At 38.9% G+C, this 17341-nt stretch overlaps 1 protein-coding gene across 2 annotated transcripts in view; it reads left to right on the top strand.

Annotated features, from left to right (window-relative positions):
• The window catches only part of CDK13 (cyclin dependent kinase 13), a 147545-nt gene that overhangs the window by 106582 nt on the left and 23622 nt on the right, over positions 1-17341 (top strand). For both annotated transcript variants that reach the window (XM_001140018.6, XM_001139939.6), the window contains exons 8-9: positions 6701-6802; positions 6898-6975. In XM_001140018.6, coding sequence (XP_001140018.1) covers positions 6701-6802; positions 6898-6975 — 180 coding nt within the window. The remainder of the gene's footprint in view (positions 1-6700; positions 6803-6897; positions 6976-17341) is intronic.

The following is a 17341-nucleotide window of genomic DNA, read 5'->3' as shown; positions in this document are numbered from 1 at the left end:
ATATTTGCTTTTTCATTAGAGAGGTAGAAAGTGAGGCATGGTACCTATTATGCAAAATTTTTGAGTAAATCATCAGGTGTTTTTCCTCGTCCTTAGTAACAGTCATTTTCATTTGTCTTTTGTCATTGTTACCTTTTAAAAGCTTTTTAAAAAATAGTTTATTAAAAATATTTAAAATACAATTAAAGTACCACTAACTTCTTTAAAGTTTTCTTGCCAGCTCTGTTCTCTCCCTGGCTTTATCCCCTTTGTCTGGAAAATGAACATTTGCTCACCCGCCTCAGGGAACTGAGGGTTTAGTGTGATTGGAACAAAAACCAAATGATAATGGATTTTATAGGCCTTGTGTAGGTATTCTCTAGATGGAAGCAATGTGTACTATAGCCATAACATATTCATGTTTCATTTCACGCTATCACTTTGGAAAGTGGTTTGGCCTTATATGTCTGGAAAGCAAGAACAATCACTTAAGAAAGCTGTTGCAGTAAATCTAAATAGGATGATTATAGCTAGAGCCAAGGAATGGGCACAGGTAGTGGAAAGACAGATTAATTATATCATAAGGATGTAGACTTGTTAGAACTTGATGGTTGAATGTGTTGTGAGATACATCCCTGCCTCCACCCCCTACTGTAAGGTTTCTGCTTAAGCAACTGGATGAATGATTTGTTGGTTAGGATAGTCTGAACTTTTGTAACAAAGAGAACCACAAAAGTTAGTCGCTTAAAGAATGAGAAGTTTATATATGTATTTCTCACTTAATAATCTTGAGTGGTGGCTGGGCGTGGTGGCTCACGCCTGTAATCCCAGCACTTTGGGAGGCCAAGGCAGATGGATCACCTGAGGTCAGGAGTTCAAGACCAGCCTGGCCAATATGGTGAAACCTCATCTCTACTAAAACTATAGAAATTAGCTGTGTGTGGTGGCAGACGCCTGTAATCCCAGTTACTTGGGAGGCTGAGGCAGGAGAATCGCTTGAACCCAGGAGGTGGAGGTTGCAGTGAGCCGAGATCACGCCACTGCACTCCAGCCTAGGTGACAAGAGCAAAACTGTCTCAAAAGAAAAAAAAATTTTTTTGAGCAGTTGTTGCTTACCCCTGTGCACAATTAAGATTATTTAACCATACCACCAAGTCAAATGGTGACTGCTTCAATACAGCTATTCAGAGAAGAAGATTGGAAGATCTGTCATCTTCTACACATGCCTTCCAATGCTGGTGCCAGAGGTGAGAAAAGAGGAGGGAGGAGAGTAATGAGCCAGGCCTAGAAATGACACTTATCGCACGTGCTTATGTTTCACTGGAGAGCACTTGGTCATGTGGCCACACCTAACTGCAGTGAGGATGGGAAATGTAGCAGAGCTGGACAGCTGCCATAGAAGGGAGGAATAACAGATTTTTAGAGGGCAACTATGAGTATCTGCCACGAATGGTGAGGCTGTTTGCTGAGACAGTAAAGAAGAACAGAGATGCAGTTTGTAGCAAAAGGTAATAATGTAGGTACTTATAGGACTTCTAAATTTGCTTGTGTAATAAGAATGGGCAAGTAAGACAGCTGATCTTAGTAAGATGACAGCATCAGTTGGGAAAAAATTGGTTTTGTTTCTCTATAGCACTGTGATGATAGAGGAATTTAAAAGTTATTTTTCTTGGAAGATACCAAAAGGAGGAAAACAGGAGTTCAAATAGAAAGGGGGAAAGAGCATGAGAGAAAAGATTGTGTTTATTGTTATGTAGTTATGTTATATGAAAGTATTAATAAGTTAGGCAATGCATATGTAGGGTGAGGAATTTAAAATAGCTGAGTGCTACAAAGCAAATAAAATAACGACTATAGTGTCAAAGTAGGGGTGGTAGTGGATAATTGGGTAATTTTCATTAGGGGAGTTAAGATAGGCCTCTTTTAGGAAGTAAATTGGAGCTAAGACAAGAGTGATGAGAAAGGGAAAACTTAATGAAGACCTGGGCCAAGAACATTCCAAGTACAAAGGAGAAGGAACTCAGTACGGCCTGGGAACAGACTTGGGAGGTTTAAGGTCAAAGGTTGCCCAGTGTAATAGGAGGTAAGATCCTTGCTGTACAGTCTTATCAACTGAAGTAAAGTTTAAATTTTATTTGATTGCAGTGGGAAATCACTGGGCAGTTTTAAGCAAGCAGTTGATACCTGGTTTTATGCTTAATAAAAAAACTGAAAAGAAGTTAAGGGTAGCTGGGCATGGTGGTGCATGCCTGTAATCCAAGCTACTCCAGAGGCAGGAGAATTGCTTGAATCCAGGAGGCAGAGGTTGCAGTGAGCCAAGATTGTGCCACTGAATTCCATTCAGGGCAACAGAGCGAGACTCTGTCTCAAAATAAATAAATAAAATAATAAAAACAAAAACAAAAACGGGCAGGGCGGGTGGGGGGGTGCAATTAGAGATGGAAGCCAGGAAACCAGTTAAGATATTGTTGTGGTCATACCAGTGAAAAGAATAATAGCTTGGACTAGGTATTTGGATTGGGGATCTATTTTGGATGTAGAATTGGCAGAAGTTGTTTGGAAATTTGAGGGAAAGATGAATCAAGAATGACACTTGGATTTTTGACATCAAAAGCTGGGTAGGTGTTAGAAAATAGATCCCAGATTTCTTTTGTAGGTTTGATAGATTTTTCTGCAATGGATTGTGAATGTCTTAAAGATGACATGGCATTTTGTGTATATGATGAATTTAGTTTACTGAAGACTCTCTTTGTCTCAAAACAGTATAAATTATAGTATAAAAGAAGTACATGGGAGGGTTGCCTTCAAGCAGGAAGAAAGAAGTACATGGGAGGGTTGCCTTCAAGCAGGAAGAAAGAAGTACAGACTTTATCATATGTTGTTGGAAAAATGAAACATTTTAGAGCTAGTTTAGGTATTTCATTTTATATGATTTTTTTTCACTTAGAATAGTCTTTAACAAAGGCAGCAACCCTGCTTTATAAATTTTAACTGAGATTATCTAGAACCCCCAAATACTTCAAGGATCTAGGATTTTGTTCTGTTTTTCTATATATATCTAGACCAATAGGAGGTTGAAAACGTGCCAGCCAAGGGGCACACTCCTTTATCACACTGCTTGGTTTGTTGTGGATACGGTGCAGCTTATCAGGCCTTAAGGTAGGGAAGGCCATAACCGTATCTCATCTTCCCTGCCCTCCATCTCTGGAATTCCTGGGATTGCTTTTTGTGTTTTGTTTTGTTTTGTTTTGTTTTTTGAGACAGAATCTCGCTCTGTCACCCCGGCTGGAGTGCAGTGGCGCAATGTCGGCTCACTGCAACCTCTGCCTCCAGGGTTTAAGCAATTCTCTGCCTCAGCCTCCCAATTAGCTGGGATTACAGATGCATGCCACCACGCCTGGCTAATTTTTGTATTTTCAGTAGAGATGGAGTTTTACCATCTTGGCCAGGCTGGTCTTGAATGCCTGACCTCGTGATCCACCCACCTCGGCCTCCCAAAGTGCTGGGATTACAGGCATGAGCCACTGCACCCAGCCTTCTTGGGATTGTTCAGAGGCAAAGTATTGGAATCTATAAATGAACAGATAGTCTTTGATCTCTACTCCGTTGACACTTCCTTGAATGTAAAAATAATTTTTAGAGTGTGGTACTTTTTGTTTTATAAAAAGTATGTATCAGTCTGAATGTTTGTTTGCTTCATAAATCAAAGCATTTCCATATTTTTGAAATTACATTAGTGTTTTAAAATTCAGCTTCCTAGATTAAATTTTACAGTTGAATGTTTTCTCTCAGTATTTTGCCTAGTTCTTATTTCTTGTCTAACAGAAACTAAGCATTTGGAAAGGCCATTAATTAGTACACGTTAAATATTTTTCTGTACAGTTAGAAATATATTTCATGTGGTTTTGTGTTTAATTTTTGAAAATTTACTATTTTCACATCTGAATTAATAAAACATTATAGCAATTAATAAAAAGTATATTCTAGTTTGCTAAGGTGACTGCTAAATATTGCATTAGATGATGCTACATATTGCTTAGAATTTGATATACAATATATAAAATAATCTTTTACTTATTCCTTTTTAGTCACCTGAATTTGTTTAGTTTCTCTACAATTCAACATACTTTTAATTTTTAAGATTTTTAAAAAAATACGAGACACTAAAAATATTTTTTAAAGTAAAATAAAAATTAACTATTTGTAGATAGATTTATATAAATTTAAACATTTCCTTGAGCCTAGTTATCCAGTTGCACTTTTATAACACCATTGTATAGGTTTGATATACTCATAGATCCTTGATGTGTTTGAGAAACTAGTTGTCATAATTTTTACAAATTTTGTTCTTCCACCCAAGTTAATCATGTGTCATCTAAAGTTAGAGGGCAATATACATTAAGGTGCCTGACCTGTGCCCAGCATTGTTCTGGGCTTTGTGTGTGGGGTTCATAATAAAGAATGTTACGAGGTTTTTTAACTTTCTGGGAAAATACAAAATAGGGAGTTAAGACAGGTAAGTATGATGTAAATTTAAGAATGTGAAGATAAATATATTATTAATAGAGATTAGACTTTATGAATATGCATCTTTTACTGTGTTGTAAAGGAAGTATAGCACTTGAATGAGAAAAATAGGGAAAGGATTTTATTAAAAGGGGATAAGGCAGCTGGGCACAGTGGCTCACGCCTATAATCCCAGCACTTTGGGAGGCTGAGGTGCGCAGATCACCTGAGGTCAGGAATTTGAGACCAGCCTGGCCAACATGGCGTAACCCCGTCTCTACTAAAAGTACAAAAATTAGCCAGGAGTGGTGGCGGGCACCTGTAATCCCAGCTACTCAGGAGGCTGAGGCAGGACAATCGCTTGAACCCGGGAGGCGGAGGTTGCAGTGAGCTGAGATTGCGCCACTACTCCAGCCTGGGCGACAAGAGTGAGACTCCATCTCAAAAAAAAAAAAAAAAAAAAAAAAGTGGGGGGGGGCTAAAGCATAAAGAGGTGAGTATAATTTTAAAGAATTACTAAGTTCAGTTTAACTAGAGTAGCTAAAATTTGGAAGACTTGCTCATTATGTGAAGATAAGTGATTCCAGTAAACAAGCAAAAATCACTGAGAAAAGTACATTAATAATGTTAGAAAAACCTAATCTTAATTTACTATTAAAAATATTCATCTTATTCTGTCCTCTTTTCAGAATTTTTACCAAAGTCAAATGTTTTTGCTAGCTTTGGAGCACTGTTAACTATAGTCCTATCTGTGGTAATGCTATAATGCCCAAATTGATAGTTTTATAATGCTAGTGCTTAAGTTATTTGGAGAAATTTGGCTGGATGGGGGCAGAGCAGGTCAGGCAGATCTTACACTGCCTGGAACTGCAAATCTATAGATGGCAAGAGGGAATTGCTTTCTAAATTGAATGCTCCATTTCCTTAACAAGACTGGTCCAGGACCAAGCCAAGCTTAGGTAAATGGGCTTGGAATACAGCCTTTCTGGGGAATTTGCTATGGCTTTTGAGTCCTTGTGATTTGGAAAACATCTGGATATAAAAAGATGTTTATAGCTGATCTGAATATATATGTGATCTCCCTGAAGTAAGTAACTACAGATCAGCCGAAGAACCTCCTCTGACTACTTAGGATTCTCTTCAAGCGTGTCAATCAGCTAGAACATGACCATTCTCTGAGCGTTGAACACTTTACATTGCCAGATAATTTGTGCTGTTTTCGTCAAACCTGACCCTAATATAACTTGACTAAATAATCTTGTCTGTGGCAAATAAAGAGGTAGCAGTATATTTATGTCCTCTTTTCGGAAGGTGATAAAGGAATTATTTGATAAAGTACGATATGTATTGCTACTTTGCAGAGTAGACCTCAAGTAGATACTTGAGTAGACACTCTGCATTTGTGTGCTTTTTTCAAATATTCACACACTACAGTGGGTATGTGAATCAGTGAAAAATTGCCAAAAATATGATCAATTGAAAACTTTTGTTAGGTGGTCTCTATTTGAACTATATCTTGTCATCCATTAGTAATTTAACAAGATTTGATCAGAACCAGTCAACGCTCTTTAAATCAGTTAATCCCATTAAAGGTTTTTATGGAAAGGAAAAACAGTACTCAACAATTGAGTTGATACTAAAGCTTTGCTTTGACCAAATTGCAGTTAATACCAGTAAACTACTTTTTTTTTTTGAGACGGAGTCTTGCTCTGTCACCCAGACTGGAGTGCAGTGACGCTATCTTGGCTCACTGCAAGTTCTGCCTCCCGGGTTCACATCATTCTCCTGCCTCAGCTTCCTGAGTAGCTGGGACTATAGGCACCCGTCACCACGCCTGGTTAATTTTTTTTTAGTAGAGATGGGGTTTCACCATGTTAGCCAGGATGGTCTCGATCTCCTGACCTCGTGATCTACCAGCCTCGGCTTCCCAGAGTGCTGGGATTACAGGCGTGAGCCACCGTGCCCAGCCTATCAGTCAACTACTTTTTGTTTTTATCTTCATATATTAAGGGAATTTTTAGTTAAACAGGTTGCCCTCACATACATTTTATGATCATATATTAGATACCTTTGGATGTCTGTATTTTTTAGTAGGCAGATGAAAGTGTTTTTAGTTAGGATTATAGGGATTGCTTTAGTAAAATAATATTTCCTCAGAGAATTTCTCTTACTCCAACAAAAACTAACTCTAAAGACTGTTTTCTGTGTTTTTTAGTCGGCCGTATACTAACAAGGTAATTACTTTATGGTACCGTCCACCTGAACTGCTACTGGGAGAAGAACGATACACACCAGCCATTGATGTTTGGAGCTGTGGGTAAGATAGCCTTATTTACTGGTTTATTTTACTTGAAACTTTTGGTAGTGAATTAAAATAGATCATTTGGTAATGACGGGTATTTTTTCCATTAGCTGTATCCTTGGCGAACTCTTCACTAAAAAACCTATATTTCAAGCAAATCAGGAACTTGCACAACTAGAATTAATAAGGTAAGCTGCTGATTATAATATTGGTGGGAATTGGGAGAGTGTCATACTCCACAGGAAATTTAAACTCCCCCAAGTTTGTCTTTTCAGGAAGAGAACAACATGGTTCTCTGGAGGGCTTATGACTGCTAAATGGAGGACAAACTGAAATGTAGGCACTTTGATACTTGTTCCAGTGAAATTAAGGATATCAAAGCCCCTGGGTGGGTACATGTGTATGTGTACATGCGTGCGTGCATGTGTGCGTTTTTTTTAAGTCAAAGGACTTGAGGCCCAAAAGATAAGACTGGCAAGGAAGAGTAAATGTAGGAGAGAATGAATGCTAGGTACATATTTTTTAATTATGAAAGAAATGAAAAATTCATGTTTTGGGGTATTGTTTAAAAATACTCTTGTAAATACACATATTTTTATGTGTATTTACGTGTCTATATATGTGTGTATACACACTAAAATACATGCATATACCCCCTAGCATAGGCCTTCATTATTTGGAGCCTATCATAGGACCTAGTTCATAAGCAATTACTCATACATTTTAGTCGCTTTTCTCCTTATCTTTTATTTTATTTTATTATTTTATTTTTTTAAGATAGAGTCTCACTCTGTCACCTAGCCTGGAGTGCAGTGGCATGATCTCCACTCACTGCAACTTCTGCCTCCTGGGTTCAAGCAATTCTCCTGCCTCAGCCTCCCGAGTAGCTCAGATTACGGGTGCCCACCACCACGCCCAGCTTATTTTTGTATTTGTAGCAGAGACGGGGTTTCACCATGTCGGCCAGGCTGATCTTGAACTTCCGACCTCAGGTGACTGCCCCCCGCCTCGTTCTCCCAAAGTGCTGTGATTACAGGCATGAGCCACCTCATCCAGCCCGTCTTATATTTTAAAATAATTTTAATTTTAAAAATGGGCTTTGGCCAGGCATGGTGTCTCACGCCCGTAATCCCAGCACTTTGGGAGGCCTAGGTGGGTGGATCACCTGAGGTTGGGAGTTCGAGACCAGCCTGACCAACATGGAGAAACCCTGTCTCTACTAAAAATACAAAATTAGCCCGGCGTGGTGGCCCACGCCTATAATCCCAACTACTTGGGAGGCTGAGGCAGGAGAATCGTTTGAACCCAGGAGGCGAAGGTTGCGGTGAGCCAAGATTGTGCCATGGCACTCCAGCCTGGGCAACAAGAGCGAAATTATGTCTCAAAAAAAAAAAAAAAGGTAGGGGGGCTTCAGTTTCATATGTAATAATGTAAACGTGCAACTTATAAAATTTCCATGAAAGTTTCAAAATATATATGAAGTTTTTTAGGAAAGATATTGATAGGGGGTACAGATTTACAGAATTTTACTTTACCGACTGAACAAAATGAACATAAAGCAACAAATAGTAACCAGAGAAGGACCTCAACATCATATCATAAACAGACAAATTGAATCAAACTAAAAATCTTACTATTGCCCTTTTTGGTGGTTAGGCAAGGTTTTTACTATAGGGTACAGCAGGGAAAGATGAGTGCCCTAGTTAGAGCCTGCTTCTTCTCTGGGGATAACTTGGCTATAGTCAGAAGTACCCGAAGCCAGAAACTAGTAGTGCTTCAACTCCAAAGCAGCCAGTTGCCTCACTTTTAATAAAATTATGAAAAAGAAGAAGGGAAGGGAAGGAGTTCACCTGAAACATAGACAACTTTTATGTTACTTTTTTTTTTTTTTCCTATTTTTTGAGACAGTATCTCACTTTGTTGCCTAGGCTGGAGTGCATTGGGGCAGTCATGGCTCACTGCAGCCTTGACCTCCTGGAGCCAAACAATCCTCCTGCCTCAGCCTTCCAAGTAGCTGGGACCACAGGCATGCACCACCATGCTGGGTGATATTTTTTTTTTTTTTTTTTTTTGAGACCGGCTTTCTCTATGTTGCCCAGGCTGGTCTCCAACTCTTGGACTCAAGCGATCATCCTGTCTCAGCCTCCCAAAATATGTCTTACCTTTTTAATTGTGTGATAGACAAGTAAAAAGGGTTAAGAAGAACTGATACTCTTGGAAAAAAGAAATACACCTTTCAGTGCTAATTGGGCATTTACAAAAGTTAGTTATATATTAATAGAGGAAGAAACTCCAAAACGTTGAAATACTATAGGCTAAATTCTCTAAAATAGAATAAAACTAGAAATTAATATAAACATGGAAACAACAAAGTCTCTTAACTATCTAAAAATTTACATATGCTAAAAAATCCTGGATTAAAGAGAAATCAAACTTTAAGACAGGGTTGTCCAGTCTTTTGGTTTCCCTGGACCACACTGGAAGAAGAATAGTTGTCTTAGACCACACATAAAATACAGTAACACTAATGATAGCTGATTGATAGGCTAAAAAAAAATTCCAAAAAAAAAAATCTCATAATATTTTAAGAAAGTATGAATTTGTGTTGGGCTGCATTCGAAGCCATCCTGGGTTGCATGCAGCCCATGGACTGTGAGTTGGACAAGCTTGCTTTAGAACATCTAGGTTTAAAAAGAGTGATAAGTATAAAAATCCATGGGCTAATAACCCTGTGCTTAGGAGAAAATCACAACCTTAAATATACTACTAAATAAGAAAAGGAAAGCAAATTAATTAAGCATTCTACAGACAAACTAGACAAAAGCAGCAAAATAAACCCAGGAAATAAAAATGAATTATAGTACATAAAATGTAAAATTTATGAAGAAACCTATGACCTGGTCTTGGGTTTATTCACACATATATGCAATATAAATTAGTCTACTAGTTTAACTTCGTATGAAAAGAGAGTATAAAGAAATTAAAAGACTGAGTGCGGTGGCTCATGCCTGTAATCCCCGCATTTGGAAGGCCGAGGCAGGATCACTCGAGCCCAGGAGTTTTAGAGCAATATAGTGAGAACTTGTCTCTACAAATTAAAACAAACAAACAAAAACAACAACAACAAATTAGCTAGTCATTGGAGTGTGAGCATGTGGTCCGTACTACTCGTGAAGCTGAGGTGAGAGGATTACTTGAGCCCAGGAAGTCGAGACTGCAGTGAGCTAATGACAGCACCACATTCCAGCCTGGTTGACAGAGTGAGACCATGTCTCCAAAATAAAAAAACCAGCCCCATTATTTTCTTTGATAAATTATTGCACATCTTTTAGAAACCAGTACTTGTAATGTTCTTTAAACTATTCCAGAACATAAGAATAATTCAGTACAAGCTTTCTTATTCAGTCTTCTCTTGAAGAGTCTTATTAGATTAATTGATGCTCTTCATTCCCTCTATAAAGAAAAACTGGCTTGATAACATGGCAAGCTGAATGCTTGTAGCTAGTAGGCTGTCACTTTCTAGTAAGACTATGTATTTATCCCACCAGTTGAAGAGTATGCTGAACAGGAGGTAGTTGTTAGTTTTCAATTTTTATGCTTTTTATTATTATTATTACATAGTTTAAGCGTAGATACAGTGCTTTACAAAAACTTTAAGACATTGCTGTCTAATTAGGGATGGACAAGTAATTGTGTAAGTTAGAAAAGTTATAAAAATCCAAGATGTGGTATTAGATTGCTTTGAAAGTGTTTTTAATTTCTAGATTTATTTAAAGAAATCAAAACTAAAAATCCTTGATGATGTGTTATGGGCGTGGTTTGTACAAGAGAGCTAATACAGAATTCCATTCAGTGAATCCTCTGTTCAAAGAGAAAGCCTTGGCCTTTGTCAGAAGATGGGAAAACAAATGTACATTTATAAACTTTCAGTTAAAATAAAATGTTTAAATTATATACCTGTGTATCTTTTTTTTTAAACGATTCCTTCTAACCCATTTTTTTTTTGTTAAACCCAACCAGCCAACTCTTGGTCCTGATTGTATTGGAAACTAGGGCTTCTATTAAAGATAGTTAACATCTATTTAGTTCATATACAATATCAGCATTATTCGAAGAGTTTCACTTGAATTATCTCAGTTAAGCTTCGTAACAACCCTATGTCTTCTCTTTATAGTTAAGAAAACTGAACCTTAGAGAGGTGAAGAATTTGTCCAGGGTCATAAAACTACCAAGTGGCAAAATTGAGATTTAAACACTGCTAGGTGTTACCTTAGGATCTAAACTTTTAACCATTACTCCAAACTACAGGCTGGGTGCAGTGGCTCACGCCTGTAATCGCAGCACTTTGGGAGTCCAAGACGGGTGGATCACTTGAGCCCAGGAGTTCAAGACCATACTAGGCAACATGGCAAAACCCCGTATATACTAAAAACAAAAATTAGCCGGGCATGGTAGCACACACCTGTAATGCCAGCTCCTTGGGAGGCTGAGGCATGAGAATTGCTTGAACCTGGGAGGCAGAGGTTGCAGTCAGCCAAGATCGCACCACTCCACTCCAGCCTGGGTGACAGAGTGAGAATTGGTCTCAAAAAATAAATAAATAAACTACATAGGAAGTAAAACTACCTGGAATCTTTTCTTTTACAAAATCAATATGACACACATATCGGTACTTGACAAAGACAACATGAAAAATTTTATAAGATATTAGGCCGGGAACGGTGGCTCATGCCTGTAATCCCAGCACTTTGGGAGGCCGAGGTGGGAGGGTCACTTGAGGCCAGGAGTCTGAAACCAAGCCTGGCCAACATGGTGAACGCCCCCATCCCCCATATCTACTAAAAATATAAAAATTAGGCCGGGCATGGTGGCTCATGCCTGTAATCCCAACACTTTGGGAGGCTGAGGCGGGTGGATCACTTGAGGTCAGGAGTTTGAGACCAGGCTGGCCAGCATGGCGAAATCCTATCTCTACTAAAAATACAAAAACTAACCGGGCGTGGTGGTAGGCGCCTGTAGTCCCAGCTCCTCAGGAGGCTGAAACACAATAATTGCTTGAACCCAGAAGGCGGAGGTTGCAGTGAGCCGAGATTGCTCTGCCGCGCTCCAGCCTGGGCAATTGAGACTGTCTCAAAAAAAAAAAAAAAAAAAAAAAGAAAAATTGTATAAGATATTAATCCAAGAATTCTAAGGGAGGTATTAGCAAATAGTATCCAGCTTTTTATCACAAAGTTAACTTGCAGAAAAATGATGGGAGCTAAGATGATATAGAGGGTCAAGAAATGTATCTCCCTTTAAGTGACATTTGAGCAGAGATCTGAATGAAGAAATGGCAAAGTATTAAAGACTCTGAGGCATGAGCATATTTGTTTTTTTTTTTTTTTTTAGGAATATGTTCTCAGTGAACCATATGGGGGGAAAGCTTGGTTTATCCATTTTATAGCATGCTGTACAGTTACTAAGAAGGAAATAGTTGGTCAGGCACAATGGCTCACGCCTGTAGTCCCAACACTTTGGGAGGCCAAGGTGGGCGGATCACTTGAGGTCGAGTTCAGGACCAGCCTTGCCAACATGGTGAATCCCTGTCTCTACTAAAAATACAAAAATTATCTGGGCGCAGTGGTGTGTGCCTGTAATCCCAGCTACTTGGGACGCTGAGGCAGGAGCATCCTGCCTCAGGTAGCTTGAACCTGGGAGGCAGAGGTTGCAGTGAGTCGAGATTGTGCCACTGCACTCCAACCTGGGTGACAGAGTGAGACTATGTCTCAGAAAAAAAAAAAAAAAAAAGTTGATTTGGAGATAAAGAAATGGAAAAGCAGCATGAATAGTTACAGAAGGCTATATTGAGATTGATCTCATTTAGGTAAAACAAAAGACTCAAATTGTTAATCTGAACATGGACTTTCAAGAAGACTAGGGAGGAGAAATTTTTATTTTCTAGTTTATATATTTCAGCATGTTTTTATTTTGTTAAGATACTTATAATTTTATAAAGAGATTCACCGGGCACAGTGGCTAACACCTGTAATCTCAGCACTTTGGAAGGCCAAGGCAGGTGGATCACTAGAGCCCAGGAGTTTGAGACCAGCCTGGGCAATGTGGCCAAACCCCGTCTCTACAAAAAATACAAAAATCAGGTGGGTGTGGTAGCACACACCTATAGCCTGAGCTATTGGGAGGCTGCGGTACAAGGATCACCTGAACCCAAGGGAGGTCGAGGCTACAGTGAACTGTGATTGCACCACCTCCCTTTAGTCTGGGCAGCAGAGTGAGACCTTGTCTCAAAAAAAACAAATAAAACAACAAAACATAAAAAGATGCTTCAATTTTGATTTCATAGCATTAATTTCTTTTCAGACATGAAGAAAATGAAAGGAAGTTTCTGATAAAGGAAACAAATCTGACTATAATGAGGCAACGGAGTATACCGAAAAGTGTGTGGCCTTTAGAATCTTACAGGGTTGGGTTCTAATGCCAGCTCAGCTACTTCCTGCGCTTATGGTTTAGGGTCCCATATGCTCTTAAGTTTTTTTCTTCAAAAGTAAAAGAGGACTGATAACATGCTTAGGGTTGTGAGAATTAAATGTAAATAAGTTTTCAGTACATATTTCTTCCCTCACCTTATTTACAGTAATGCTAGATTGTTTCTCTATAGGCTCAGGAATGATGAGACCTAGTGTCAGTATTGTACAGATACATGTAAAACTGATCAAGAGTGATAACACTAATTTGCTTTAAATGGCTTTACACCATAGTGAATGAGTTATTTTATTTATAATTTGCTTTGTTCCAGAAAGTATTTTAGGCAGATTACAAATATTTTATAATAGAAGTAGCATAGATTAAAAAGTGATGGAGGGAGGCCGGGCACAGTGGCTCATACCTGTAATCCCAGCACTTTGGGAGGCCGAGGCAGGTAGATCATCTGAGGTCAGCAGTTTGAGACCAGCCTGGCTAACATGGTGAAACCCCGTCTCTGCTAAAATACAAAACAAGCCGGGCACAGTGGCTCATGCCTGTAATCCTAGCACTTTGGGAGGCCGAGGCGGACAGGTCATGAGGTCATGAGGTCAGGAGATAGAGACTATCCTGGCTAACATGGTGAAACCCCGTCTCTACCAAAACTACAAAAAAAAAAAAAAAAAAAAGCTGGGCATGGCGGCGGGCACCTGTAGTCCCAGCTACTCAGGAGGCTGAGGCAGGAGAATAGCATGAACCCAGGAGGCAGAGCTTGCAGTCAGCCGAGATGGCGCCACTGCACTCCATCCTGGGCAAGAGAGCAACACTCCATCTCAAAAATAAATAAATAAAAAAAACAATTAGCTGAGTGTGGTGGCACACACCTGTAATCCCAGGTACTTGGGAGTCTGAGGCAGGAGAACTGCTTGAACCTGGGAGGTGGAGGTTGCAGTAAGCGGAGATTGTGCCACTGCACTCCAGCCTGGGCAACAGCAAGACTCCATCCCCCCCCCCCAAAAAAAAAAAAGTGATACAGGGCACAATGACTCACGCCTGTAATCTCAGTACTTTGGGAGGCTGAGGCCAGTGGTTTACTTGAAGTCAGGAGTTTGAGACCAGCCTGGCCACCATGGTGAAACCCCATCTCTACAAAAATACAGAGTTAGCGGGGCGTGGTAGCTAGCACCTGTAATCCCAGCTGCTGGGAAGGCTGAGGCAGGAGAATCGCTTGAACCCAGAAGGTGGAGGCTGCAGTGAGCCAAGATCGTGCCACTGCACTCCAGCCTGGGCAACAGAGCGAGGCTGTGTCTCAAAAAACAAAACAAAACAAAAAGTGATGGAGGAAGAGAATGGAAAACACACATTGGGACAAAATGGGATGAATGAAGGCAGAAAGCTCTGTGTGGCCATATATATATATATATATATTTAATTGTTTTTAAACATGAGGATCACATTACCCTAAGCCTTCTAGCAGTCAGCTGAAGAGCCTTTATATCACACAATGTACATTGCCTATGAGATAAAAAGGATTATAATCAGTGAAGAAATTGAAAGTAGATTAGAATTAAATGAATCCTTCTTTTATCTGACTATCTGCCACCTCATCCAGTACACACAAACCCTCAGGCCTAGGTGGTTTACACAGGTGAAATTTTTTAAACTTTAAAGGAATTAGATTTTGGTTGTACCAGAAGATAGGAAAAGAGGGAAACTTCCCATATTGAAAAAAATGAATCATGTATACCTTTATAAACTGATGGCATAAAATATTCTGTAGAGTTGTGCTTCTCAAACTTTTTGGTTTCGTAACTTCTTTATGCTCAAATTATGAAAGATCCCAGGAGTTTTTGTATCTACTGAGATTTACCATATTAGAAATTAAAGATATTTATGAATTGATTTTAACATAATAATGTTAACATGTTTTAAAGTCTATAACGTCTATAGTTTCTAAAATAAAAGTTGTTGGAATGGCAGATCTGTCTGGTTTAATAGACATGACACTTGGATCCTCATATCTGTGATGTGCTGTTTTCAATAGCCTTTTTGGATAATGGTGCATGTTCTTCTTAGAAACCACAAAAATTAGATGATTGGTAGTTTTTTACAGGTTGTAATGTGTAATCTGAAACCATATGAAGGAATATTTTATACTGTACTATATTGAAATCCATTGTTCTGTCTTACACTTTGAATGGATCTTTTATCTGTGATGATTTTGTGATATTATGCATTGGTCATTTGAAAAATGCTACTTCACTGAACAGATCTTCCAAATGTAATGTTTTATGTTATATAATTTGTACCACCACTGATCTCATCAGAAAAGCTTTTCAGTATTTTGAAACTGTTAAGCTCACGGTGGAGGATATAAGTTTTCTAATATTCTAATTTCTCTAGAAAGTTCTAATTTTATAATTGACAATAAATACTGTTGTTTTCCTTCAAGTGACAAGCTGACTTTGTTCCTATTTGAGAAAATGTCTGGAAAATACCCAAGTTTGGATGACTGTAGTTTGTTAGTTTTCTTTGCCGGTAAAAATAGTGGTCCATGAAAAAAGCAGCTGCCTCAGTTCGCAAGTCAAATCATTGCACATCTTCTCAAGATAACTATCATATTTTGTTGTACAGTAGAAGTGCTTATGAGTATTTCCCATTTCATCACAGAGAATATTAAAAAGATACATACTCAAATATCAGAATTAAATGCCATTAACAATTTGTACTGCTTCAACAAGTACATTCTTTTTTTGAGAGAGTCCTGTTCTGTCACCCAAGCTGGAGGGCAGTGGTATAATCTCAGCTCACTGCAACCTCCGCCTCCCGGGTTCAAGCAATTCTCATGTCTCAGCCTCCTGAGTAGCTGGGACTACAGGTGCGCACCACCACACCCGGCTAATTTTTGTATTTTCAGTAGAGACAGGGTTTTGCCATGTTGGCCAGGTTGGTCTCGAACTCATGACCTCAGGTGATCCGCCCACCTTGGCCTCCCAAGTGCTGGAGTTACAGGCGTGAGCCACTGCACCTCACTTAACAAGTACATTCTTAAGTGAAACTGGCTTTTCTCCCCACCCTGAAATTTGCATGATAATGAAGACTACATCCTGTTAATATAGTTTGTTGCCACTGAGTTGAATCATGTTAAGGTGCTGGTAGTTTTACCACTGGTTTTGTACCATTAGTGCAAATCAACACATGGAAAAAGGCAAATAATGGCTTAGTAATAGCTTTGACCTGCCAGACCTTGAAGTGTCTAGGGGACGCTCAGTGGTCCTTGGACCCCACTTGTGAAAACTGTTGCTGTATATCAGTGTTACATACGAATACTGATGTACAACATCCAACTTAACAAGTGGAAAATACAGCATTACATTGAAATAATAGTACTTTTATTAGGCTTGGATGGTATTCTTCCTTTGAATATAATGATGAATATGTATTAGGAAGTCTGTTGATAAAATTCACATTAAGTAGCCTGGGGAGAAAATGCAGATGATGATGGTTATAGAAGTTCTAAAATATCAAAACTGATAAAACTAAAGCACTCTTAGAATATAAAAGCCACAAAAATTAAAATCCATAGTAGAGAGGAATAAATGAATGCTTCCTTAACAGGAAATATGTGTGAATTTGTATGTATATATATGAGTATATTTCTGTTATGTGTTTTTCAAACCCAAAGGCATCATTCTTCCCAGGGCTAAACAATGAATGTGCTCCCATTAAAATCAGAAAATAAAGTTACCCAATATTGTGTACTGTCATTATCATTTTAACATTGTTTAGTAATTGCCACATAATGTAACATAACACAGTGATAAAGATACATTTGAAAAAAATATAGATGAATTCTAACATGGGTTATATGATTTATATACCTGGAATACCTCAAAGAACTGCTAAAACTGGTAGGAACCCTACGATCTCAGATGGCTACTTATTATTAAATTTTTGTTTGTGGCCAGGAATGATGACTCACACCTGTAATGCTAGCACTTTGGGAGGCTGAGATGGGAGGATTGCTGGAGTCCAGTAGGTCAAGGTTGCACTGAGCCTTGTTTGCACCCCTGCACTCCAGCCTGGGTGACAGTG

The sequence above is a fragment of the Pan troglodytes genome, chromosome 6 (assembly GCF_028858775.2).
Source record: "Pan troglodytes isolate AG18354 chromosome 6, NHGRI_mPanTro3-v2.0_pri, whole genome shotgun sequence".
In the NCBI taxonomy this organism is placed as follows: domain Eukaryota; kingdom Metazoa; phylum Chordata; class Mammalia; order Primates; family Hominidae; genus Pan; species Pan troglodytes.
The sequence above is the reverse complement of the archived record's forward strand: the minus strand, read 5'-3'. Positions and strand labels throughout refer to the sequence as shown.